The sequence below is a fragment of the Cydia pomonella genome, chromosome 27 (genome assembly GCF_033807575.1).
Source record: "Cydia pomonella isolate Wapato2018A chromosome 27, ilCydPomo1, whole genome shotgun sequence".
NCBI classification, from domain to species: Eukaryota; Metazoa; Arthropoda; class Insecta; order Lepidoptera; family Tortricidae; genus Cydia; species Cydia pomonella.
The window spans coordinates 3555598-3583455 of record NC_084729.1 but is presented as its reverse complement, the minus strand read 5'-3'; the positions used below and the strand labels follow the sequence as shown (position 1 = coordinate 3583455).

General features: G+C 36.2%; 4 protein-coding genes across 5 annotated transcripts in view; 1 reads left to right on the top strand and 3 right to left on the bottom strand.

The window, feature by feature from the left end:
• Positions 1-497, bottom strand: part of LOC133532766 (oxysterol-binding protein-related protein 8) — a 99859-nt gene extending 99362 nt beyond the window's left edge. Inside the window, exon 1 of the mRNA XM_061871561.1 lies at positions 301-497. Within this exon, the coding sequence (XP_061727545.1) occupies positions 301-334 (34 nt within the window). The 5' untranslated portion in view covers positions 335-497. The remainder of the gene's footprint in view (positions 1-300) is intronic.
• A 40-nt stretch (positions 498-537) lies between these two features.
• Positions 538-19481, top strand: LOC133532769 (PR domain zinc finger protein 5-like). Of its 2 annotated transcripts, XM_061871567.1 has the most exons (8): positions 538-1294; positions 1492-1601; positions 2573-3068; positions 3863-4065; positions 4928-5053; positions 13979-14119; positions 15074-15281; positions 16724-19481. In XM_061871567.1, the coding sequence occupies exons 1-8, from the start codon at positions 1199-1201 to the stop codon at positions 16811-16813; spliced, it is 1470 nt and encodes a 489-aa protein (XP_061727551.1). In that variant the 5' UTR covers positions 538-1198; the 3' UTR covers positions 16814-19481. The 2 variants fall into 2 exon arrangements, with proteins under 2 accessions (XP_061727551.1, XP_061727552.1); XM_061871568.1 differs by lacking the exon at positions 13979-14119.
• LOC133532776 (uncharacterized) lies at positions 9813-13474 on the bottom strand. The gene is made up of 2 exons (XM_061871575.1): positions 12233-13474; positions 9813-11448 (listed from the first exon to the last, which is right to left on the bottom strand). Exons 1-2 carry the CDS (start codon positions 12261-12263, stop codon positions 10652-10654), a joined length of 828 nt encoding a protein of 275 aa, XP_061727559.1. The 5' UTR covers positions 12264-13474; the 3' UTR covers positions 9813-10651.
• Positions 19482-20025: 544 nt separating the features above from the next.
• LOC133532774 (uncharacterized) lies at positions 20026-26653 on the bottom strand. The gene is made up of 4 exons (XM_061871573.1): positions 26327-26653; positions 24874-24977; positions 23632-23757; positions 20026-22066 (listed from the first exon to the last, which is right to left on the bottom strand). Exons 1-4 carry the CDS (start codon positions 26502-26504, stop codon positions 21611-21613), a joined length of 864 nt encoding a protein of 287 aa, XP_061727557.1. The 5' UTR covers positions 26505-26653; the 3' UTR covers positions 20026-21610.
• Positions 26654-27858: the final 1205 nt, after the last annotated feature.

Genomic DNA, 27858 nt, shown 5'->3' with positions numbered 1-27858 from the left:
TTTATAAAACAATCTCATGTAATTTTAAAAGCAGTCTGGAAAGTTGTTTGTATAATATGATAAACTCAAAACTTAAAAACAAAACATGTTATCATGCCTCACTGTATAAATAATAATAGCTGCAGATGTGTAAAAGATAAAAGAAACATTTTTACCGGCTGTTATCCAATAAGACTCTTATTGTGTTACATTATACGTAATAATATATTGACATAACACACAGCTGTGACCTAACAGCCATACCAGTGTCTAATTGGATTTAAAAAGTTATATCAGGTTACAGAAAAAAAAGTTACTCACCGTCGATGTATGGGTCGCCTTGGACTATGTTCATCAAAATAATTGTTTTCAAATCACATTATTCGTCGGAAACGTATCCCGGCATTGTAAAACTAAATTAAGCAACGCACCAAAGGTCACTCAAGGAAATAAAAAGACTAATAAATCACGAATTATTACAGTGGAATAATTACGCGGTAGATGTATAAGACACTAACATCTAATTATTAGTCCTTCAAACCAAATTAAACAGTTCTATACCGACCGTTTAACACACAAGTTCGAGTTGTCTTCGAGATGTTCAGTTCCTCGAATTATTACACAAACACTGTCAGAATACAGTCTACAACGGCACGCACATTTAACTGTCCCGAGTCTGAATAGTGCCTCTGATTATTTTACGGCGTCGTAACTAATTATTTAATTGAGATTTATGCTTCAAGGCACAAAAATGTATCTTCTCTCCGACTGACGTGCTAATTCCACAGACATTTCGTTTAGGCTCTAGAGTTTGACATAAATATAATAATGATTTTTTTTGATGTTACTAGCATGATCATAATTTTTAAGACAAATTTCAAAACCAAGGTGCCAAGTTTGTAGGCAATATTTTATTTACTTTGTGCATTATTATCTAAAGTGCCATATCTTTCTTTCATATTGCAAAATACAGACGGTACTATTTGTACAAATATAATGGCCAATGTGCAGCGGGAAGAAACGGAAGTAATAAATGTATGCAGAGCGATTTTTAACGTGTCTCAAACTACGTCAGCTGACAGCTGTCAATGTCAACTGACTGTCATCGTGTCCTCTGTCAAACAGCATGTTTTCAGTATTTTCGTGTTGTTCCTTGTGTTTCGTTTTTGCGAAATTGTAATAAAACTTTAACGCTGACGATTCTAAATCTCATCAGAAAATGTCGTGCTTTCTTTGCTTCATATGCCACAACACAGTTCACAGTGATACAAATGTTGAAACACGGGAAAAATACAAAGAATTGGTTGGAATGAAAGTACGTTGATAAATGCACTTTGATTTTTATTAATTGTAGGTAATTTAGCTTTAAGATTGAATATTTTGTTTGATTTATTTATCGATTTAGACTTTGTTTGTTGGATATTTATTACATTAAACTGGACAACTATTAAATATTGCCCTCTAAAAGTTCTGTCTACTTTGTTTTTAAAATTATATTGTTTTTGATTCCAGTTATGTTCCGACTCTCATCTGTGCCATGTATGCTGTCACTTGCTAAGAAAGCTATGGTTATTTAAGTCAATATGTTTGAGAAGGAGTATGGAGTACCCTGTGTTGTTTAGGTAAGCATGTTCAACAGAAGAAAATCATAATATTATAACCAATATAGTTGAAGTCATATAGATTTTTTAAAATTATAATAATAACATTCGCGGGCTGGACGTCGTGACAGCGGACATGGGAGAGAACAATCTCACACCTGAGGATGCCAAAGACGGGGCAAAGTGGAGAAGATCAAGTAGGAAAGCGGACCCTGGTGCTAGGCCGGGAAAATGCTAGGTTGAAGAAGATGATGATAAATTATATAAACTGTGTTTAATGAAATAAAGAATTTTGTATTTTTTTTGTATTTTTTTGTATGATAATAATATTAAATTTTCTAGTTTTAGTAGATTTTGGTGGTCACCTGACGATTTGAGTAATGTTTATTAATATTTAATGTTTTAGAATTATAAGTGAAAATAATTATGAAAGTAAGTAGAGCCATTAAATTAAGAGTGAGTTTAATTCATATAAATATTAGATAAGATAGCGAACTTTCTACGGTCAGCACAAACATAGATCACATATTTGAGTTTTGAATGGATCTGTAAAACTATGCCGTTAAGGTTACTAGTTAAATAGTGGGTCTCATTCATATATATGAGGGTCAATTCACAACTGTTAAATATGTGATCTTAGAAATAGGTCTTCCACTATAATTCTGAATATCACTAAACATACATTGATTGAGTAAGATGTGTAAAGACAATTTCATGCTTTGAATTTGACAGGTGAATAAGATGGTGCTGTACAGCTCCATACATTTTGCGGTAACCCTGATTGTCACAAGTTGACATTGGACAATTCAGTGACCACAAAATATGCCATATGTAATACAGCGCCATCTGTTTGGGATGTCAAACTTTGTTTGCGTGCTTTTTTTATTAGACTTTACGTCTCTATTACAATCAGTTGTCTTTGATATCACTGTCAGGTGATACTGATCCAAAGAGTTACAGTCATCAAATCAAATGAACAAAACCTTTTTCAGTGACCGAGGCACAGTCAATCTCCAAAACAGTCAGATAGAAACAGTCATCCTATGCCCAGACATAGAAGAATGTGAACAACATACAAACACATCGTACCACTTCACATCTGACACTGATCATACCAACCAATATGTATCTTTAGAAGATAGGACAGATAAACAGACAGACATAGCGGAAGAAAATGATAAAAATATTGAGTCAGATAATGATGTTACAGAATTTAATGATTACGAGCAAGATATAGAAGAAGAAATACATAATGATACAAAGATGGAAAACAAAAATGAAGCTACAGAAGAAATTAAACCTAAGGAAGATTTAAATAAGAATAATGATTTTTACAAAATAGTTTTAAGCATTGAAGAGCAGAAGGCAGAGTTGGAAGCGAAGAGAAGAGAAGACAAGTATTTGGAGGCGGAGTTTAAATGCTATAATTGTGCTTTGGGGTTTTTGTTTAAAGATACTTATCAAGCTCATATGATGAGACATGAAGAGGTGAGTTAGGTAGTATAATATACTGTATTCACTTACAATTTTTCACCAAGCGTGTTGCCGCCAGTATGAAGCTACACAAAGTTTTGTCTTATTTATCAGATGGCAGCGAAATGAGCTGGATATTGTCTTGTCTAGTTAAAAGGTTAAGGGTCTCCCCACACCTGTCGACGCGGAGTCAGCAATGGCCTATAGAAAATAGCTTTATGTCTACGCTATAAATAAAATTAATAAATAAATATTATTCATTCCAATTTAGCATAGATAGGTGTGGAAAGACCCTTAAGAATGCCATATTTTCCTTCTGCATTAATAGAACTATCAACATTCATCTTCTTAGCATAGTGTGCTGGCATTTCATCATGCTCACTTGGGAGTCCTGGAATCAACATTAAATCGATCAGCGTAAAACTTACTTTTTTCAAGTTATTAATTTTGCAAGCTAAATTAGACCCACTTACAATGATTTGATGAAACTTTACATAGTTACATAAAGTTTTGTGACTTGTATCTAGCTGATCTGATGATGGAGACAGGAGGTGGCCATAGGAACTCTGTGATAAAACAACGCAAACTATTTGTGTTCAGGTTTGTTAGAATTGACGAGAGATCAAAAATTAAATTTATGTCAAAAAAGATATTTATTAACCCCCTTATTCATAAACGTCTACTAAAGTTAACAAGCCGCTAATAATCGTTTGTTTGTCCCTTTCCATCATACCAATACGTAGAAAAGGGACAAACGATTATTATGAATGAGGGGGTTAGACATTTAGTGTCATTGACATGGTCCCCAGTCAAACGGTGAGTACCTCTGCCCGATCTGTCTCCTCCGCTTCGCATCGTCGGCCGTGCTGCGCGCGCACGCGCAGACGCACCGCGAGCGCGGCGTGTGCGCGCGCTGCGGCGCCACCGTCGGCGCGCGGCGGCGCAACGCGCATAGAGCTAAATGTATCGACGACAATCAAGCTATATGTCATCTCTGCTCTAAGGCTTTTACGTGAGTAACTTTCAATGAGTGATTATAGTCTTGTCCAAATGGGAAGGGTAGCCTGACATGTCAAAAAGTGATTATAGGATTGTGACAATGCAAATTGGAAACGATTATTACGATTCTCGATTAAATCTGCTTCCTTTACAATCGGACGCGACTGAAACGATTTGACACGAGCGGAATCGATTCGGTCGGTAAGTAGAGTCAAACTCTATTGCAATTTAGTTCCGTTTACATGAACTCAACAATATTCAAATTTATCTTTTTATTACATAATATTATATTTTTTGTTGATTCGTGTCTATTATAATAAGATATTCTAAGCTACGAAGATATATATTTTTTGGCCTATTAGGGTTCAAGTTATTTTTGTTAAAAAGGATTGGTCTAAAATGTGAAAAAAAAAAATGGCATGGAATGAAAAACAAAAACAGTCAACCTACCCCAAGCCTATACTTCCCATTTGAAAAAGACTATAATGTGATATAGCATTAACAGCGCTCGGTATATATGCCATATATGCGCCTTTCGCATAGGTACATCTGTCTCACTGTAGGTATATCCGTCTCAAGAACACACGGAGATAATGTTGCACTTCTGCCCGATCTGCCTCTTTGCCCGATTTTTTTTATACCACGTCGGTGGCAAACAAGCATATTACCCGCCCGATGGTAAGCAGTCACCGTAGCCTATGAACGCCTGCATCTCCAGAACGTTGCGGACCATATAAATACTGTATACCCTCGGGAAAACCTCGGCAGGGAGCTCATTCCACAGCCGGAGCGCGGGAATCATGAGGTCCAGAACCATCTGTACCGATCACTGATAACCCTTTACCTTCGTTTAACAAATACATGGATTATTTCAGCGATGGTAACGGCCTCCAACAGCACATCAAGCGCTTCCATCTCTCGAAAACCAGCAGCAAAACATACTCCTGCCATGTGTGCGGCAAGACTTACAACAACCAAGCGGCTGTGCGGACGCATATGATGTAAGTATTGTTCAGATCTTTTTATTATTATTCCTCTTTATTCATTGAACACCTTAGATTAGGTTTTATATATAAATAAAATATAAAAACACAAAATACATATAAACACATTATAAAAAACCTAACCTAGGGTGCCGCCGGCAGCGGGGCAGGGCCCAAGCTGCCGGTGGTCAGGGCCGCAGAGAGGAACCGCCGCACTATCCGCGCCGTGTCCAAGATCACCGCCTTCTGCATCTGACCCTTGATCCAACCACCTAGCGAGAGTCTCTCAAGGTGCTGGTCGAGACTCTTCGCTATGAGACCGTTCGCTGACACGACTATTAATACTATTATTTGTAATAACGGTACAGCTATCATAACAGTTGCCCAATGCGATAATGTAGGATATAGTAGTCTAGAGACATACCCAGAGATGTAATATAAGATAAAAGTATCTAAGATACAAGATACAAAATACGTATTTTTATCTTGTATTTGAATTACTTTTAAGAAATGTATTTTGTATCTTGTATTTAGATAATAATAATAATAAATAATTCAGCCTATATACGTCCCACTGCTGGTCACGGGCCTCCTCTCATATTCGAGAGGGCTTGGGCTATAGTCCCCACGTTAGCCCAATGCGTGTTCGGGACTTCACATACACCTTTGAATTTCTTCGCGGATGTACGCAGGTTTCCTCACGATGTTTTCCTTCACCAAATAGCTACTGGTGAATATCAAATGAAATTCCGTACATAAGTTCTAAAAAACTCATTGATACGAGCCAGGATTTGAACCCGCGACCTCCGGATTGAAAATCGTACGTCATATCCACTATTTAGATACTTTCCGTGATTATGTTAGTATTTTGTAAATACTTTTTTTACTAAAATACTTTTTATAATTAATTTCCAAATTTTATTTTCAAAACGCACGCAGCGTGTTGTTGTAACTAAACCCAGTTTTACTTTTCTATCAACTCTGAATATTGTATATTGTAACCATCTTTTAAGGCGGTTACAATATTCAAACAAAGACTTTAAAAAGAAAGAGTTTAAAAAAGAAAAAATGCTGCAAATAAAATATTAATTATTATAGTATGTACTTACTCAACGAAAACATTTATTTAACCATTCTTTTCCTCCCCGAATACGCATCAAAAGTTCCAAAATACATTCTGTTTTTTGCGTTGCCATGGTAAATTTCTCTGGTATCTCCTTGTACTGTTTTATATTTTTCCACGAAAGTGGTTTTAAGCCGTTATTTGTGTATATGTACTGATTTACCGGGTCGTCTGGATGTACGTCTACCGGTATTTTAAATACTATTGGAACAGAACAAAATACTTGAGTAATACAAGAAAATAGTAAAACGGTAATAAGCATTTTATTCGTATAATATTTTCTTCTAACTGATATAGCGAGTTGCATTTCGATTTGTGATTTTTATTGATGTTTTACAATTTGGATTGATCTAGTTATATGGCGGTATCGCACGTTAAAAAACGTTGATACACGGTGTAACACGAGCAACCGGGTTATTCCCACTAGTTACCACCAAGTTGTTACCAGTGGTAACTACTGGGAATTTTTTTCCCTCCTTTTAGTGGTAAGGTGAGGTACACAATACAAACCAAGTTGGTGGTAACCACTGGGTATTTTTTCCCAATTGTTACCACTGGAAACAACTTGGTAGTAACTAGTGGGAATAACCCGAGGAAACCGAAAGATTTTAGCCACACAGTTCTGAGGCCACAAGAAGGAAAAAAAATGAGTTTCAGTCAATTTCGCCAAAATTTTCATTTGTTTTTTTTGATATTTTTGAATGTATTTGTTCATAAAAAGTAAATGTTATGGCAAAACTGGCACTTAAAATAAATTTTGAATCTTTTTCTTCCAAAAACCTAGTTTTTGCAAAGTGTTGCTTGTCACGTTTTTACTTCTATCAATAAGGATATTTAGACTACGCCCCATAATGGAATCATCGTCATCAAAATCATCGCCATTTAAAAAAAAAGTTTTGCACCAAGTAGAGTCTGTTCGGAAACAGAAGAGCCGTGGAATGTATTGGGCCCCATCAGTGGCGGCGCGTCACAAACATTCGTAGGGAACCCGGAGCTAATTTTGCTTTCCTTTTCTCCATGAACCGATCGTGAAAGTACTCAACGGGCTGAAGTTTAGACAAGCCGGTGGGAATCGAGTTCTTTGAACGATCCGCCACTGGGCCCCATACATTCCACTGAGACTATAACAATAAGAAGTTTTTTTTTAAAAGTTTGTTTTAACTTTGAAACCAGGCGAAATCCAGAAAAGTTTAATGGCGTTATTCATAAACGCGTTACTGGCCTGAATTGGCTATGAATCGTTTGTCTTTATCTGTTATTTTGACTTATGTATTTGTCAGAAAGGGATAAAACATCATTTAACTAAATCAGGGCCGGAAAGTTTTATAAATAAGGGGGTAACTCTTTAAATGTGGTCAGGAATAATACACTGTTAAAATGTTTCGGATTCCTCGCGTTACACCGTGTATCAGTGATAAAAAACTTTGATTCAATACAAATATCTGGCATTATCTATGAAAAGGGACCTTATTGTCGATGGCGCTTACGCCGCACTGCGTCGCGCAGCGTTGTATTTGTATCGGAGCATCGTTTGTGACGGCGGAAGCGCCTTCGACAATAAGGTCCCTTTTCATAGATAACGCGATTATAAAAAAAAACTACATTGTCAAAAACTTTATTTTTATTATATCCCATTATATAAAAAAAAACACTACATTGTTTATGTAATAATAAGACTGTTGCAAATAAATCACGTTTTTTCGTACTTTGACAACTTAACTTTCTTATTTACCCTTGAAGGTTCCCTTTTTAAATATCCCACTTTATCCCTTACTCTATCTTGCTCCGGGATAGGCTCTGCAAAATCGTATTTTTCTACAACCCGAGGCAAATCTTTGTAATAATCCGGGCTGCTCAATTTATAGAAATCCCTCTTTGGCACTATTGTACCCTTCATCGTAAATTTCTTTGTAGGCCTGCCATTCCCTTTTGGTTCTTCGGAATCTAGCAAGCTTTCCGTTTTTGCTTTTATAGATTCTGGCTCTACTTCTTTAAAATCTGGTTGAGGGTCGTCTGCGTAACCTGCTATTGGCACCTTTTCAATATGAACTTGACCTTTCTTAGTTTCTTTATGTTTATTTGTTGTTGTGTCTTCATCATTTTTATATCTTTTCTTACTTTTTATTTTCATCTCTTCATTATTAGCTGACTCGCCTTTAATACGACCGTGGTTATTGAATTTATTATTATCATTCATTGTTCTTATATCATCACGATTCTCTTTCTGTTTTCTATTTCTCTTGTCATCATTATTTGATGGGTGACCAATTTCATATTTATCATACATATCGTTTTCTTCTATTTTCTTTTGAGGTTTCCTTTTACTCTTTAATGGCCTTTCTTCACTATTCGCAAACATGTCCTTATTACGATCTTGATAATTGAATTTATTCTTATCATCCATTGTTTTTATACCATCGCGATTCTCTTTCTGTTTTCTGTTTTTATTGTCATCATTCTTTGATTCACGGCCAATGTCATATTTATCATACATATCGCTTCCTCCTTTTTTCTTTTGAGGTTTCCTTACTTTCTTTATTGGCATTTCTTCACTATTCGCAGACTTGTCTATATTATGACCTTGATAATTGAATTTATTCTTATTATCCATTGTTTTTTTATCATCACGATTCTCCTTCTGTTTTCTATTTCTTTTGTCATCATTATCTGTGTCGCGACCAAGTTCATATTTATCATACATATCGTTTTCTTCTATTATCTTCTGAGGTTTCCTTTTGCTCTTCATTGGCATTTCTTCATTAATCGCAGACAAGTCTTTATCATGACCTTGATAATTGAATTTATTCTTATCATCCATTGTTTTTATATCGCCACGATTCTCTTTCTGTTTTCTGACGTTTCTATCCTCATCATTCTTTGTTTCACGACCAAGTTCATACTTATCATACATATCCGTTGCTTCTATTTTCTTCTGGGTTTTAGTTTTATGAGTGTTTTTCTGTTTTGCCCCGTTAATTAAATCATAATTATCAGGTCTGTATACTTGGTGTTCTTTGATTTTGAATGAAATGACGTGGTCTGAAAAGCTCTTTTTTTTCTCTTTTACTGAATGTGGCCGTGAAACTTTAGCTGACTCTTTTATTGCAATCTTCGTTGTTACGTCTTCTTCTCTACACATCTTACTATTTGGATTATTTTTACAATATTCCGAATCTTCAAAACGTTGTTTGTTTCTTAAAAGTAACGGTGCTTTATAGCTGTTATTGTTGTTGTGTTGTATATGCTGTTCTTCGTCTTTATACATTTTATTTTCCTTAATTGGATTTTTAAACTCATCACTCTCGGCTTGTAGTTTAGGTTTTCGTTTGTTGCTCTTCTTATTTTCAGACCCCAATTCGAATTTTTCATACGTGTCATTTTCTTCTTTTGATATTTTATGAGGTTTCTTTTTGCCGATATATTCCTTGCCTTCCTTGCTTTTCTCCTTCGTTTCCTCTGTAGACGTCACATAACGTTCATGTACTAGTTCTTTAACTTTTTTGAATTTTGTTGTCGACACCTCTGGTTTTGATATATTGGTCTCAAATTTATCTTCGTCAGAATGAGGGGGACGATGGGTTAAAATCCGTTTCGGTAGCAGCTTTTTTGAAGCTTCTTCACTACTTTCTGGAACCTTAAAACTAGTATAATTTTTCTTGTTCCTTAATAATAACTTTTCCTTATTGCCGGACTGATCACCTTTATTATTATTGTCATGTTCATTTTGTATTTGTTTCGTTTCCCGATTGTGTCCTTGTTTTGATTTATCGATCTCAGATTTGTCTTTGTCATGATGTGGGAGGCGATGGGTAGCAATTCGTTTCGGTGGCACCTTTTTTGAATATAACTGTTCATTATTGCCGGACTGGTCACCTACATTTTTATAGTCATCTGCATTTTCTTTTTTTTTCTTTTCTTGATTGTGTTTTTCTTTACTGTCCTCCACTGACGGATGGGTTCCTTTTTTGTTATTAATTCTTATTTGAGAGCCTAGTGCATATTTTTGGTACATGTCGTTGTTTTCTATAGGTTGCATTGGAGGTGGTATTTGTTGAGTTTCTTTCTCTTTTGACTCGTGTTGTTTTGCTTCTGTACTGTCTTTAAGGAAATCATTTAAGAAATTCTTTGATTTTTTAGGTTCTTGTTTAACTTCTTTAATATTTTGTGATATAGTGGCTTCATCTAGTTTTAGAGGAGTATTTTCGTGGTTGATTATGTTTTTCTTTGCCAAGATGTGCTCTTCAAATACATGACTGTCATCTTTAGTTGTACTGATTTTAGTTTGAGCAACATATAATTGTTTTTTAGGCATACGAATATTATCTATTGATTCTTTGTGAGGTTTTCTTAAGAAGTTGTCTTTTGGTTTTGTATTGTGTTGATCAAATTGTTCTTTATCTATTTGATGATCCTTAACTTTTACGTCGTCATTGTATTTGTTTTTGAAACCTAGAATAAGAATGTTGTGTTTTAATTTATTTATAAAATCTAGATTAAAAAATATGATCATATAGGTACTTACGTCCTAATAATCGAGTTTCATCCACATATTGCACATTTTTTTCATTGCCTGAATTATCAGCTAAGTCATGCATTTTAGCTTTATCATAATCTGTGCTACCTTCATCATTTATATCCTTGTCTGCATTTCCAGTTTTAATATTTTTGATCTCAGGTGGTTCCTTAGTTATATCGTGGTTGTACTTCCATTCGCCTAGTTTGGTTTCTGTGTAATCAATTTCTTTATGTGTGTCTCTTGATATGTTAATCAGATTAAATGGTCTAGTAGCTTGTTTTGAAACTATATTATACTCTCTGTCATCTAGCCTTTCAGGATGATAACCTTTTTTTCTATCGTTATCATTGTCTGAATTCCCTTCATTAATATTGAGTAATAGATCATCTATCTCATCTCTTATATATACTGGTCCTGGTGGGGTATTGTAAATGGCTTGTCTCAATAATTCCTTACTGTCAGAATTTTTAACAGTGTTGAATCTTTTATGCTTATAGTTGTGGGTAACCGCTTCTATTGTTATAGTTGGGTATTGATTAGTTCTTGCAGACTCTTTTATATGTTTCTCTTTGATGATATCGACATCTGGCAGTTCATTTTCTACTCTTTGTTTGTTCTCTTTCATTCTCCCTAGGGAGATTTCAGATACAAGATTAGTTAATTTATCTGCTAGGTCTTTTGATAAGAATCTGTTGGCTAGATTTCTGAAATCTTCCACGTTGACTGCGAGCAGCACATGGCCATCTATTGCAATAGAAACACATGCGATTGTGCCTGTAATAATCAAAGTCAATATATTCTTTGTTCAAATAGGCCTAGCAACAAGCACTTTTAAATCGTAAATTTTTTATACTTTATACTACGTCGGTGGCAAACAAGCGTACGGCCCGCCTGATGGTAAGCAGTCTCCGTAGCCTATGTACGCCTGCAACTCCAAAGGAGCTACATGCGCGTTGCCGACCCTAAACCCGCCCCTCCTCGTTGAGCTCTGGCAACCTTACTCACCGGCAGGAACACAACACTATGAGTAGGGGTATTTTACAAATATAATCTTAATATAAATATCAGAGCAATTTATTGATGCAGTTATTATTGTTCTTAAAAAACATTGAATTATTATAGATGTGTCAAACTTAATAATAAGAATTTCACAAAATTACGTCAAACACCAAAATTGTATAAAAATACTAGTCTAGAAACTTTCTAGAATAAAATCTAAATGTAAAAAAATACGGAATATATACTTTGAATTATCAATTTCATCATTATTTACAAACCCAAAGATAATTTGAAATACAGGTGAATTATCAAAGAAAATTATGTAGGCACAGTAAATATACAGACATCTTTAGACACATGATTAAAACTCTTAGAACGTCATTTGACTTTAATCCTTATTCTTTCTCTGATATTTTTTAAATTTGTTAAATATCAAAATGTGGTATAAATTTATAACAAAAAAGTTACATTTCTACGGAATAAGAATCAAAGTATTTACGATCTTCAGTACTAAAAAAACTCGTAGTAAAAGAAAATCTTCACGAAAAACTATACTTACATACTTGCAGTGCGAGTCGAAACAAACCCATTTTACATCAACAGCGACAAGCATTATATTGGCGTTCTCGATTTAATGTGATATTGAAATAGCGATTGCATCATTCCAAATACGTGGAACCTCACTCTGACCCAAACGCCTAAGTTATACGTATATAAACAAAAAAAGAACATACTTCGCAAAACAATATGTCATAATTTTATTGTAAGCAAATTGGCGTAGCAGGATAGCTTTATAGAAATTGGCACCAAAACATTAAAACTAGTTTTTCTTTTTTACGATAAGCAATTAAAATGGTTGTTTGAAATGGATTTGTTGTACAAATTCCATTCTGATAATTAACTCCCCATTTCATAAATAACGATATTGTTCCTAAATTGTCGATTGAAAGATTTGAAAGTATAAAAGATAACTACCGCGTTTCTTAGCCAGGTTTTTTCAGTGCCATGTATTTTTCGTTCCACGTGCTTGAAATGAAAAGTAGTATTTAACTAGGGTGAAAGACACCGTTTCAGTCTCGGACTATTGGCCAAACCACCTCGATAGAAATGGGTGCCTTTCATCGCCATGGATGCTTTTAATTTCGATTTTAAAACCTGCCACCTATTGCTATTTATGACATTATGACTTATAAAGACCACCCCACACTAGCGTCTTTTGAGCGTCGGCGTCTAGTCAGCGCTATGGAAAATAGCGTCGCTGCGCAGTTGCGTCGAGCAGCAGCCATAGAGCTAGACGCCGACGGTCGGGAGACGCTAGTGAGGACCCGCTCTAAAATGCGTTCAAATCTACTTTTGTGTAAGGTTGTATCCAAATAATTATTTATTTAAATGAAATTATGAAATTTAAATTTCGTTGTGCTGCGTTTTTCCTTTTTCTTCGCAATCTTCTTTAGTTATTTGCAAATAAAAAAATAATTGACCTGGCGTTGACGTTAAAATGTAGGTATAGTGATAGCCACCAATTATTTGTATTTACTGGTGAGAACCTGTAATTGGCTTTTTGTATCACATTTATGAAACCTATGGACATATTAACAGCTGTTGGATCTCCGAATAATAATAAAACAAATAATTTTTCACCACACCACCTGGTAAAGGCCCTCTTGATTGTTCAGAAACGAATGAGAAAGTTGCAAATTTTGAGTTGTTTCCCTATGTTAGCTAGTAGAATTGACTTTTAAATGATGATTTTGAATGATATTTTTTTTATTACGTTCATTTGGATTTGATTTCATTTGATTTTTTTTTTTTTGGTATTTCATAGTTAGTAATCTCCTCGTGTTGGTGTGGTGAAATTTTTTGTGTTTCACTCGGAGGCAAAGTTTGTTTAACCTTCGTGCATTGACACCCTTCCAACGCTCAAGATTTCAATTCTCGAACCACTCGTGGTTCAATTTTAGAATCTTTTGCATGCTTGGGTATCAATATTAGCACGAGCAGTTAAACAACAACTTTTTTTTTCCTTTATTGCAAATATGGTACATATGCTGTTACAAAAGATTAGAGTATCACATGGACCCGGACAGGGTATAGCAAGTATATACTTAAAAATTATTCTTAAAGCTAATTCTTTAAACAAATGTAATGGGGTGATAACAATTCTTCCATTATAGGTACTTATCCTCCAGGAACTCTGCAACAGAATAATAGGCTTTCTGAATTAATAGCCTTTTTTAATTTTGTAGTAAATAAGTTATTATTTGTGCTGTGCCCTCTTGTAAAATAAATAAGTATAATTGTACAGAAAGCACATAAACAAGAAGTTCCCCTGCCCGACGTGCGGCGCGCGGTTCAGCTCGCCGTACTCGCTGGCGGCGCACGGCCGGCGCCACCTCGGCGCGGGGCGCGCGCGCCGGCGGGGCGCCGCGCCCGCCCGCCGCCACGTGTGAGTGTCTTCTTCCGAGCCTTGTCTCATGGGAGCCTGGGGTCCACATGTAAATGTAACAACAGTAAAAACTACGCGGGACCTTGCTTGCTTGTATTGCATTCTTGCTGTTGAGTCTTTTCAGATCTTTTTGTATCTGTTTTTTTTATATTGTTTTAGTATTTTTTGTTGACAATAAGAGACTTTATACATCTCTAAGTAATAATATTACTTTAATTTGCGTGCTTTTATTGCTTGTTGTAAATTCCATGTTGACGTGTAAAAGTGCCTTTACAGTACATATGGTGCTACTTTCTCACACGCGTGCGAGAATGAGCACTTTCCGTGCATATGTCGCAACTTTAAAGCGCCATATGTACTGTAAAATGTTGTACGATTCTTTCACGTGCGATGAGGTAATTCGCAACTCGTGTAAAGTAGAGATGCAACGAATATTCGGCCACTATTCGGTATTCGGCCTATTCGGCCACAATTTCACTATTTGGACGAATACCGAACATGGGCATAGTATTCGGCCGAATACCTAATAGTACGTTAACGCGTAGAAATTTAATGGTAAACGAGGGGTAAAAAAGTAACAAACTACTTGTAATCAATTATTAAGATCAGTATAATCTTTCAGACTACCTTTATATTCATAAATAGTACAAAAACATGATAAAAATAATACAAAATAATACATTTTTCACACACCACGAAACTAACACATCGCAATATCAACAATTCAATACGCACTGCGTGCAGAATAAGCGCAATATCTATCAAAGACTGCCTGCAGCGAGAAACAAGTTGCAACTTGCACAGCGCACGCAAGCGCGCGTTCGAATTTACTTCATTTCTCTCCGCCGGATATTCGGTATTCGGCCAAGCCACTATTCGTTGCATCTAGTTCAAAGCGACTAAGGAGGTTAAAAGTTTGTTACAGGAATCGTATTAACTCATTTCTCTTTCCAGCCTCCCCTGCCAAATGTGCTCGAAAACCTTCTCCACGCAGCGCGCCCTGGCGTCCCACACGCAAACAGTACACTCCACCGACAAGAAGTACCGCTGCAACATGTGTGGGGCCAGCTATACCAGCAAGAAGTCCCTGGGCGCTCATATACGGAGACACACGGTGCAGCCTAAGCTGTGCTTGTGTCATCTCTGTGGGGCCAGCTTCCAGGTAAATAACTTGCATATTCTGCAAAATATACCTAAATATAGCTGCAATGTGTGTGGGCCAGCTATACCAGCAAAAAGTCCCTGGGCGCTCATATACGGAGACACACGGCGCAGCCCAAACTGTGCTTGTGTCATCTCTGTGGGGCCAGCTTCCAGGTAAATAACTTGCATATTCTGCAAAATATACCTAAATATAGCTGCAATGTGTGTGGGCCAGCTATACCAGCAAAAAGTCCCTGGGCGCTCATATACGGAGACACACGGCGCAGCCCAAACTGTGCTTGTGTCATCTCTGTGGGGTCAGTTTCCAGGTAAATAACTAGAATATACTGCAAAATATACCTACATATAGCTACAATGTGTGTGGGCCAGCTATACCAGCAAGAAGTTCCTGGGCGCTCATATACGGAGACACACGGTGCAGCCTAAGCTGTGCTTGTGTCATCTCTGTGGGGCCAGCTTCCAGGTAAATAACTAGCATATACTGCAAAATATACCTAAATATAGCTGCAATATGTATGGGGCCATTTATACCAGCAAGAAGTCCCTGGGCGCTGATATAGGGAGACACGGTGCAGCCTAAGCTTGTGTCATCTCTGTGGGGCCCAGCTTCAAATGTAGCTGCAATATGTGTAAGGCGAACTATACCATTCAAGAAATAGCTGGACGCTCATATACGGAGACACACGGCGCAGCCTAAACTGTGCTTGTGTCATCTCTGTGGGGCCAGCTTTCAGTATATTAATTTAACACTACATGCAACAACACAGAAGAGGAACAATAGTTATATAAGTAAAGCAAAATATACTTATTTAGTTATAAAACTACCTTAGGTTTAATTGACCGAGCGCTTTCGTACAGTTGCCATCAGATATATCGGAGCGACCGGGGTGTTCATAAATATCTGAACAGAGGCGTGTTCTGATATGTATTTGTGAGCACCTTTACCGCTCTGATATATCTGATAGCGACTACGTCCTCTACGAGTCGCATTTCACAATCGATTCTCGTGCAATTTGATGAGCTGGTTCGATACACTTTTGTCGATTTAGTCCTTAGAAATATTAAAACTGGGATCCATGGAGGTTTGCGAGGTCTACAGCTCACAGAGCCACAAGTAAATAGAGGAGAAAAATGCCATTAATAGTTTATTCCATCATCATCTTTCTCGCGTTGTCCCGGCTTTTTGCCACGGCTCATGGGAGCCTGGGGTCCGCTTGGCAACTAATCCCTAGAATTTACATAGGGAGTTGTTTTTACGAAAGCGACTGCCATCTGATCTTCCAACCCAGAGGGTAAAGGCCTTATCGATTTCCTCACGATGTTTTCCTTCACCGAAAAGCGACTGGTAAATATCAAATGATATGATATTTCGTACATTTTATGTTATGTCAGGGCTAATAATTATGTCTTACTCTTTAAAATAATGTTTTTTGTTTTCAGGGTAACAGCAAACTCAACAGACATCTAAAATCGGTGTGCGAAAAGAACAAGTTAGAAGAGGAACTGTCGGCATTTTATAATCAAGAATAAATATCAAACCATACCTACTACCAATAGGTAGCGTGCATGAACTGTAGGAGGCAGCACAGGAGCCGTCAGATTTTTGGCGCGAGGCGTAAATGTCATGTTTATTGTTCCGATGTAGCCCACAAGATGGCAGAACCTACTATGCACAAGAAAACACGTGACGTGTAAATGTACATGTTTATGGTTCCGATTCAGGCCACAAGATGGCAGACCCTTCAACGCGCACGGTCCCTATAGGTTGGTAGATGCCTGTCTGGAGAAATATTAGTACATTCATTACTATAGAGGCCGGGAAGAGAAAGGATTGCAGCACAAGTAGATATAGACTAAATATTCTCTGAGACTAGACTAGATTTCTCGTCGAGATTTTTATAGTGCTTTTCTCAAACTTGCAATGAACTAAAAAAAAAAAATCAATTAGTTTTATTCGTAGGTTTATACAGCTAAAAACAAATTACGAATCTACTACCTCTATATTTGATGGTTGAATGCCAAGACGTGTCACAATTTGAGGTTTAAAAACAAAAAAAGGTTGCTTTAAACAGAGGGCTTACCGTGAACCAGGTTCGACGTGTTGCCTCCCTGTCACATTTACGAACGAAGAGTGGCAACACGTCGAACGTGGTTCGCGGTAAGCCCTCGGGCCTCGGTGTGTAAGGCTGTATGAAATTCCTTTTCATATCTTCACTCATCGAGTCATCGCACCTGATATGTGGTATTTCCGGACCTAATTTGACGTAAGTCATGTCAACATTTCATTGCAAGTTTAAGAAAAAAGAATTACTTATTTAACTAATAAAGGTTGGCAACGCACATGTGACACTAAAAAGCAAAAGCTTACGGGCGGAAGTGTCTGCTTAAGAGTCCCCGGTAAGCTCGGTCGAATTTCACCTTCCCATACAAAAGAAGTCTCGTTCTCATTTTAAAACTACGTGTTGGATTATAATGAAACTTTCCACATATAATGACATGAGATGGTATATCTAATCCTGCGGTGGCAGCATGGTTCCATTTTTATCACTTGTCAGTATGCCCATCACTTTCACGCTATACTTGTTAGAACGTGACAGGCATAGTGACAAATGATAAAGAGCCGACCACCTTAGCCCTACTGTAATTAGTTTATAAAACAAAGGAAATAGAGCAAAAACAAGTGTTCTTAAGTGTGATTGTAAAGAATGAATTATTTATTGTTATGTTATTAATGATGAAATTGATAATTCAATGTATATATATACCGTATTATTTGACATTTAGATTTTATTCTAGAAAGGTTCTAGACTAGTATTTTTATACAATTTTGATGTTTGTCGATCCTTTTGTGAAATTCTTATTATTAAGTTTACCATATCTATAATAGTTCAATGTTTTTTTAGAACAATAATAACTGCATCAATAAATTGCTCTGATATTTAGATTAAGATGATATTTGTAAAATTTGACGATTTAATAGTGCTTGTTGCTAGGCCTATTTGAATAAAGAATATTTTGACTTTGACAAGATTTGTATGAAAAACTTAATTTCACAGTTTTTTTTTAGTTATGGTATCTGAAGCTACATAAACTAGTTATAGGACTAGATGTACCTTATCCTATTGTAAGTACACAGTTTCAGAGCAATCTAGCTAGTCGTTTTAGGGCCGGTACAGACGGACTGCAACTCGACTGCAATTTGTATGGGAACTGCATGCCGACTGCACTCCCAACTGCAATGTCGACGTGCAGTTCCCATACAAGTTGCAGTCCGTCTGTACCGGCCCTTAAAATGAGAGCATAACTACATTTTCACCTCAGCAGCTCGAACAAGCCTACTTTCGTCACTCCAGGGAGTGAGGAAAGTGCGCCTTTCGTTACTCCATGGAGTGAGACAAAGTAGCTTTTTAATTTAGCGAAGGCCATGAATACAGGAATATTTCTAGAAGCTTTCGTCATAATGATGATGCCTTTCATTCATGAATGTAAATAAATGTGGTTAACTTTACTTTATGTTGAATTTTTTTAACCTTTAATATGTTCTCACTACTGAGGTGAAAAGTTGTATGTGTCACACGAGAGCAGAGTTATTTTAAATCTAGTGTTTATGATTCAACACTCAACATAACACACACAACACAAAATCGACACTCGCAAGAAAAACCAACTTTTCTCTCTTGTTACACAAATAACTATTGTATGGAGAACCGAGGTTGCTGGAGACCAAAACAGCGAATGTTACTTATGATAGTTATGATGATTTTTTTTTTTATATTATAAGACATTATTACACAAATTGACTAAGTTCCACAGTAAGCTTAATAAGGCTTGTGTTGAGGGTACTTAGACAACGATATATATAATATATAAATATTTATAAATACTTAAATACATAGAAAACATCCATGACTCAGGAACAAATATCCATGCTCATCACACGAATAAATGCCCTTACCAGGATTTGAACCCGGGACCATCAGCTTCGTAGGCAGGGTCACTACCCACTAGGCCAAACCGGTCGTCAAATTATGTACCTAAAATAAAAGTCTGTGATAACTTTTTAGTTTTAATTCAGGCACTTAACATAAACAGATTTGTATGGACAGACATATAGACATAAAAATGAGCTACAATACATTAGTACTACACTAAATCTTAAAATCTTTCTTTTAGTTTAGTAGGCGGTGCAACAATATTTTCTGCCTTGCCATAAGGTTGACTGGCAGAGAATGCCTCATGGCATTAAGTTCGCCTTTTGTACATTAAGTTTTTCTTTTGTGCAATAAAGTTTTAAATAAATAAATCTTAAAGAAATAAGTAACCATAGTTCCATACATCAGTTTTTACTAAAACGCGTATTACTTTCTTAGTCGACATCTAGCGTCATGTAGCGGAATCATTAGTACCGCTACTTGATACGAGATGTCACTAGAGTCGTGACTGATCAAAAGTTGCTCAACAATTTACAACTAATATTACAGGCAAAAGTTGAAAATAGAATTCCGGTTATAATATTATAGTCTGTATCATTAGGTATTTAAAAAAGGTAAACAAACAATTTGTACATTTTCGGGTAGATTTAATATTTATTGGTTAACCAACCAAATACATAACCGCCTGGATCTGTCACTGAACGACCTGACTTTAAACCTACTTTATTTGATCATTTAATGTTTTCATCTACCCTCAACTGCCTTAAGGAGCCATTTGAGGGTAGATTTAATATTTATTGGTTAACCAACCAAATACAAAACCGCCTGGATCTGTCACTGAACGACCTGACTTTAAACCTACTTTATTTGATCATTTAATGTTTTCATCTACCCTCAACTGCCTTAAGGAGCCATTTGAGGGTAGATTTAATATTTATTGGTTAACCAACCAAATACAAAACCGCCTGGATCTGTCACTGAACGACCTGACTTTAAACCTACTTTATTTGATCATTTAATGTTTTCATCTACCCTCAACTGCCTTAAGGAGCCATTTGAGGGTAGATTTTGTTTACCTTTTTTTAAATACCTAAAGATACAGACTATAGCTGAAAATTGTTGAGCATTAGACTTTTTGTTCGTAGCGACATCTGTTGTTAAGTAGCTGTACTGATAATTCCTCTACTTGACGCTAGATGTCGACTACGAAATTAATAAGGGTTTTGGTAAAAAAACTGATGTATGGAGGCACTATATGCTTATTTCTTTCTCTATGACTAAATATAACCCTATTTGTTAGTAACTACTTCTTTGAAACATAAATACAATGATGTTTTTCAAGATACCGAAAGAGTTGTATGCATTAAATTATTATTAATATGGAGAATCCATACCAAGCAATAAAATTGTCGTCATCGCAACCCGTAGGTACAGTCAGCATCAAAAGTAGCGGATGAAACAACGCGCCAAAAGTATCTGATATTCCGTATAACTTTTCCAAATGTAGATAATTTTCTAAAATTCGCGTTCAAAAATATATCTTTTACAGTCTTAGTTGTTCTATCCTCGTAAGGGCCAAGGTCCTACCTATAGGACTTATTCAGTTCGATGAAATTTAAATCATATTCAATTAGGACAGAGTTGCATTTGTTTTGTTTCGTGCAATTTTCAAACAAAATAAAATCTACTGTATTCCGTGCACTATAGGTTCAAATTCCAGTGGCAAATTTTGGATTTTTCATTTCTATGGCTGGGCCTTAAGAGGCTATATTAAAGACATCACTTTTTGTTAAGCTGTTACAGAATAGATACTTATGAAACGTTATTTGATCCGCTACTTTTGGTGCTGACTGTACGCAACACGACCAAAACATCGTTTCACGCTCCGCTTCTATGGATTGTTGCCAAAACAACAACAACTCATGGCGCAAAAGGTTCTCTGTGCCGGTTTCTATACGTAGCAAAGAGGATTTGAAATAGAGGTGGATTGTCTAAGAAAATTTTGTAGCCACAGTAAATTTACCGCCATCCTTCGGCACATGATTAGAACTTTTAGAACGCCATTTGACTTTGATCCTTATTCTTTCAATGATATGTGTTAAATTTGTTAAATATCAAAAAGTGGCGCCATCTTACCGGGCATCGGCTAAAGGTTGTAGCGCCATCGCTCGAAACGATACCGCCGTACCTTTGGCCTTTGATCTATTAAATGGCGCCATTGAAAGAATAAGGATCAAAGTCAAATTGCTTTCTAAAGGTTTTAATCATGTGTCGAAAGATGGCAGTATATTTACGCGTCTACAAAGTTTTCTTTGACAATACATCTCTATTTCAATTTATCTTTGGTAGTAATAATAGTTTAATGGATGTGTGGAAAAAACAATAACTAAAAGAGTTAATCTTGTATCAAATTAAAACATTGCAAAGCCGCATAAGACACCAAACTGTACCCGTTCATGCATTCCACAATAATTTTATTCAGAATTTCACTGCACCCTTTCAAAACGCAAATTTTATTCTCATGTTTTACAATTTCTTTACTATTTGGATTCCATTTCTTCCTCCACAATTCTGCTAAAGAGCTCCTTTTTGGTAAAGTATCTTGTGAATTTTGACTTTGGTTAGAATCTTTAACTTTCTTGTATCTTTTTAGAAATATTTCTAACATATGAAATATGTAGCATATATTTTCTAAATCTACAATATTTGTGCATTCGTATGGATTTTCTTGCGTTAAATTTGTATGTAGCTGTTGTAGTATGGCTGTTATTTTTTCTATGCTATATTTTAATATATGTTTCGATTTATTTACTAGGATCATACGTTGGATCTTTTCGTCTTTGTTTAAAATCTGAAAACAAATGAGAAATTTCACTTTATTATTATTATTATTTATTTATTATAGACAACATAATGGTCCACATAATTGTTAGTTATGAACTTAATCTACATGTTAGTTTACTAACGCTAATAATAAATTAATAAAAGTGATTTAGTCCTCTGGCTCATTTTGCACATAAGAGGACAATAGTACATTACGATACAAGTGCGAAAAATAGGAAATTCGAAACGAGTGGCGATAAATTAAAACACGACCGAAGGGAGTGTTTTAAATCGACACGAGTTGCGAATTACCTATTCGCACATGTATCGTACAACGTTTTACAGTACATATGGCCCTTTAAATGTTCGACACAGTAACGTAATATGCTACTTCTCGCACTAGTGCTATAAAGTAGCCCCATATGTACTGTAATCAAACTTATTGGCTATCATGCTTAAAATGCTGTTGCCACTCCCGCGCACCCTGCCAAGTAGTGAGGCAGTTTTCTTGCGCCAGACGGCATCGAAGCCATCTGTGCGCAAAAAAATACTAAAAATTGATAGACAAATAAATACTATTATATTTAATAGAAAGGTAAAGTCTAAGAAAAAAACGTGCCTCTTAGTTTGACATCCAAAACAGATGGCGCTGTACTGCGCTATATGTTTTGCGGTCACTGAATTGTCAAACGTCAATATTTGACAGTCAGAGTTACCGCAAAATGTATGGAGCTGTACAGCGCCATCTCGTTTACCTGTCAAATTCGAAGTACGGAATTGTCTTAGATTTTACACATCTTAATCAATCTATCTTTGGTAATACTAATGTTCGCCTTACTCCAATTACAGCTCAATCCCGTTAATCCGGCACTCACGCTGACACAAGAGAGCCTGATTATGGGAAAATTCAGATCATTGGAAATTATAGCAAATGCATATATTTTGATGTTTTTAAGTATGTCGAAAAAGGTTTTTGAGAGAAGGCAGTGTGATAATGTAAACGTGGATAGTAAACTTGGACATACAATGATCAGTTGCACCTCTATTTTAGTTCGGGATCTAGATTGGTCTCGGGTGACGCGACTGACGAAAATTGTATTTCTCAATAATTTACAACTAATATTACAAGCAGGAGTTGGTACCAAAAATGACGTATGGAGAGAGTCCTCTATGCTTCTTATTTCTCTATGGTCGTACTTACTATACGTATTTAAGACCTTATGTCGTCGCATTAAGGTTTAAATTGTGAACTTTGTTAAAATTATATAATGTATTTATTTCAAGCAACACTGATCGTAAAAGCTGTGAAACAAAAACAAATATTATAATATATTCTTAAAATATTATTTACAGTACATATGGGGCTACTTTATAGCACTAGTGCGAGAAGTAGCATATTACGTTACTGTGTCGAACATTTAAAGGGCCATATGTACTGTAAAACGTTGTACGATACATGTGCGAATAGGTAATTCGCAACTCGTGTCGATTTAAAACACTCCCTTCGGTCGTGTTTTAATTTATCGCCACTCGTTTCGAATTTCCTATTTTTCGCACTTGTATCGTAATGTACTATTATGTATATGAACTCACCAAGTTGTCTGTGCATCCGTCTGTGTGTATGTCGCGAAGCATGCGGTCGACCGTCTCGAGTAGTTCTTCCAAAAACGGAGGGTAGTTTTCCTCTTCGTGTAACTTGTCTATTAGCTTGCCTAACACCTACAACAAACATTTAAGGTGCTGCAAGTTTGTGTTGTTTTCTCGCTCTCACTGAGCGTAATCTGCACCACACCAGCTTGTAAAGGCACCCTTGGTTGCATTTTATTCACATGTGTGGCAAAGTAATCTGATTGTTGGACCCGGGTACGTCCTTAAACTACGTCCAAAAGAGAGGTATGGGCATTGTGAATGTCATCTCGCTTTGTGTGGTAGGGCACAGCCAGTGGATGCCATTCCAGATCTAGAGCAGAGCCCGACTGGGGAAGTACCTCCACCTTACAGAATACCGCAGCCAAATAACACTACACCCTACTCATAGTGTTGTGTTCCTGCCGGTGAGTAAGGTTACCAGAGCTCAACTAAGGGGTTCGGGTTTAGGGTCGGCAACGCCCACGCCCAACTCCTCTGGAGTTGCAGGCGTACATAGGCTACGGAGACTGCTTACCATCAGGCGGGCCGTATGCTTGTTAAAAAAGTAATCTGATGCAAATTTTGAGTTGTTTCCTTATTTTGGCTGGTAGAATTGACTTATAATACCTGTAATATGACTACCTTTGTATCCTGTCTGTGGAAACCTTGTAATTGGCTTCCCTGATACATATTTATGTTAACCTAGTTTTAGTTTACTTAAGCTGTTAGTTTTCCGAATAAAATAAAATAAAATAAAATTCTACCAGCCGTGATGATTATGATGGATTTGAATGATAAATATTCATTTGGATTAAATTTTGTTTCATGTTTTATAGTTACTATTTTCTTCGCGTTGGTGTGATGTTAAATTTTGTGTTTCACTCGGTGGCAAAATTAGTTTAACCCTCGTGCCTTGAAACCCTCGCAATGCTCAAGATTCCACTCGCTAGGCTCGTGGTTCAATTTTGGAATCTTTCGCTCGGGTATCAATATTAGCATGAACGGTTAAACAACTTTGCCTCCTTGTTAAACAAATAACTATTGCTACACCTTGCCAGGGTACATGTTTCACATATATATCACTTTGTTAATTATGTTGTTCATGGTTGCATAGATTTTTATGATACCATACCATATACTAAATATATGGTGTACCGAACTATTTGGCTACTTTGACTGCTACGAAGTATTTGACGCTGACTGTACCTGGGAAATCTCTTTGACGATGTCGTCTGTCGGCGTGGCTTGCATGATGTGGCTGTACAGGCAGTGGGCGGACTGGTTCAACCAGCCGCCTGACGGCTGAGACGCTGGAAACGTAAAAACAAATTAGACTATAGAAAAAAACTAAAAACTTGTCAGGTGACCACCACAACTCACTATAAAAAATAATCAAACAAAAATCAACCTTATTTAGGTAATTGTACGGCTCACTATGGCTCTGACCTTGTGAGGGTAATTAGCGAATTTTAGTTGTCACCTGACGAACTAATGTACAGTCGCCATCAGGTATATCGAAGCGGCCAAGGTGCTCACAAATATCTGAACACGCCTCTATTGTCAAGGCGTTAGAGTGCGTGTTTACATATTTTTGACGACCGGTCTGGCCTAGTGGGTAGTGACCCTGCCTATGAAGCCGATGGTCCCGGGTTCAAATCCTGGTAAGGGCATTTTTTCGTGTGATGAGCATGGATATTTGTTCCTGAGTCATGGGTGTTTTCTATGTATTTAAGTATTTATAAATATTTATATATTATATATATCGTTGTCTAAGTACCCTCAACACAAGCCTTATTGAGCTTACTGTGGGACTTAGTGAATTTGTGTAATCATGTCCTATAATATTTATTTATTTATTATTATTTATTTATTACCTCGGCCGCTCCGATATATCTGATGGTGGCTGTACCTAAATATACATATATGGCCCATTTTCTTGCTCATCCTGGATAGGTTCAAATTAAGGAGTGAGTACTATGCTTACTTATTTCTCTATGGTACAGTCAGCGTCAAATACTTTTTAGCAACCAAAGTAGCCAAATAGTTCGGTACACCATATATTTAGTATGGTGTACCGAACTATTTGGCCACTTTGACTGCTACGAAGTATATGACGCTGACTGTACCACCAAGCATAATTACAATGTCTGGCGGACAAATATGTGATGTGTGACAGAAAATAAGCATTGATATGTGTGCGAACAGATTTCTGGCAGACATATTTGTGTCTATATCAATTTAATTATATAGGTATACGTAGGTAAAATCAGGTCAAGCTTACTCTGCAGCGATTTTAACAGCATAGTCTGTGCAAGTGTTATTATAAACGTCACGATTTCATAGAAGTTTAACGTCTGAAATAACACTTGCACAGTCTGCTATCAAAATCGCTGCAGAGTTAGCTTGGTCTAACTGTAGGTGTGTCGACACCTAAAAGTGAAGCCTGTGGTATGAATAATAATTAAAATACATCCTGTACAGTCGCCATCAGATATATCGGAGCGGCGAAGGTGCTCATAAATATCTGAACACGCCTCTATTGTCAAGGCGTTAGAGTGCGTGTTCAGATATTTTTGAGCACCTCGGCCGCTCCGATATATCTGATGGCGACTGTAAAACAATAAAAATATATCGTGTATGGACTATGTATGATACTTACCACTTCTCAGTGAATTTCTGTGCTGCGAATCGCTTCTGTACCCAGAATCGGTGGAACATCCATCGTATTTCCTGTCTTTCCTGTTCAAATACGTCTTTACCCTGCTCAACTCTTCAACTACTTTAAACGGTACTCTTTCTTGTACATTTTCATCACTTTCCGTTTCATCTATATCCATTGCTACTTCAAAATTTCCATCTAATTCATGTTGGACATCATCAGTGTTGTTAATTTTTGTTATTTTTGTGTTAATGTCGCTATTATATTGACTATCGTGTGTATAATTTTGATTTTTATTACTGTTATTTATAAATTCATTAGTTACTTTTTGACTGTCAAAAGTGTTGTTAGCATTTGTTTCTTTTACATTTGTATTTGTTACATACGTTTCAGTCATATTCCCGTATGTGTTATTGTTTGTAGTTTTATTAATACCATGTTTGTCTTCGTTTGTGTCCAATGAATTAGCAATATTTTGAAATGTTTCTATTTCTTTCATAACATTATTAGTTATATCAATGATATCGCCTGATACTACTCCAGTTTTGTGAGTAATTTTTGTATCATTATGATAATTATACTGTAGTTGTGTATTTCTAAGATTATTTTCTACGTTTACTGTCATCAGATTTTCATTCATTGGTTTTTCAATTCTTTCACTTTCTTTGTCATGCATTTTATTTTCTGCCGGTACATTTTGACTAACACTAAACCTTTGCCTATCTTCATTTACTTCATTTACATTATCTTGTATACCATTATTAGCGTTATTTCTTATATATTTATCAGGTATGATAAAATATTCGTCCTGAGTTTGACTGACATGAGAGTAGTCTTGCGTGAAACCATACAGGGTATAGAGTTGAGTTTCTTGCGAGTCCATATTATTATTTGCAACAATATTTTTAGGGTGCTCATAATTATCTACTATTATTTTATTACTTTTGCTGTAGGAATTGGTGATGTTATCTGGGTTTTCTTGACTTTCACAGAACGTCAATTGACTAAACATTTGGTCATCGTCGGGCTGAAATAGTTTCAACAAATGAGTAGGTAAGTAAAGTAAGTGTAAGTACTTGTTAACTAAATTAATCTAAGTTAAAGTGTGAGAGTCAGAATCGCGGGTGTACCTAAATAAAATCAAATGAAAAGCATACCATATTTTTGTACCTAATTTGTACTATTTAGTACCTCGTTAAAAAAAATTTGTACCTCACGGTACGTAAAGTTATGATCAAAAAACAGGTCACCCGCCATCCTGACAGTCAGAATGGCGGGTGTACTTTATTACGCTATGTTCCCGTGGTTATTGATAAATTCTATAAAAGCCAAATTTTTGTACCTTTTTTGTACCTTCATATTTAATTATAATATGAGTCATTTTATTTGTGCTTTCCAAGTTTTACTCATTTTATATTTTGCTTGCTATTACAATTTTGCAGGCGTAATAATTTTTCAAGTTATCGATTAAATTTTAAGAAAAAACGCTAAGGTACAATTATTTTTATTACGCCAGGTTAGTACCTTTAATG

Coding starts and splice junctions, on each gene's coding strand:
- LOC133532769 (XM_061871567.1), top strand. CDS start 1,199: ATGTCGTGCTTTCTTTGCTTCATATGCCACAACACAGTTCACAGTGAT. Junction 1,295..1,491: donor AAGAATTGGTTGGAATGAAA/GTACGTTGATAA, acceptor TTTTGATTCCAG/TTATGTTCCGACTCTCATCT. Junction 5,054..13,978: donor GCTGTGCGGACGCATATGAT/GTAAGTATTGTT, acceptor ATAATTGTACAG/AAAGCACATAAACAAGAAGT.
- LOC133532776 (XM_061871575.1), bottom strand. CDS start 12,263: ATGGGTTTGTTTCGACTCGCACTGCAAGTAT. Junction 11,449..12,232: donor TCGACTCGCACTGCAAGTAT/GTAAGTATAGTT, acceptor TGATTATTACAG/GCACAATCGCATGTGTTTCT.
- LOC133532774 (XM_061871573.1), bottom strand. CDS start 26,504: ATGGATATAGATGAAACGGAAAGTGATGAAAATGTACAAGAAAGAGTA. Junction 23,758..24,873: donor TCGTCAAAGAGATTTCCCAG/GTACAGTCAGCG, acceptor TGTTTGTTGTAG/GTGTTAGGCAAGCTAATAGA. Junction 22,067..23,631: donor ACGGATGCACAGACAACTTG/GTGAGTTCATAT, acceptor ATTTGTTTTCAG/ATTTTAAACAAAGACGAAAA.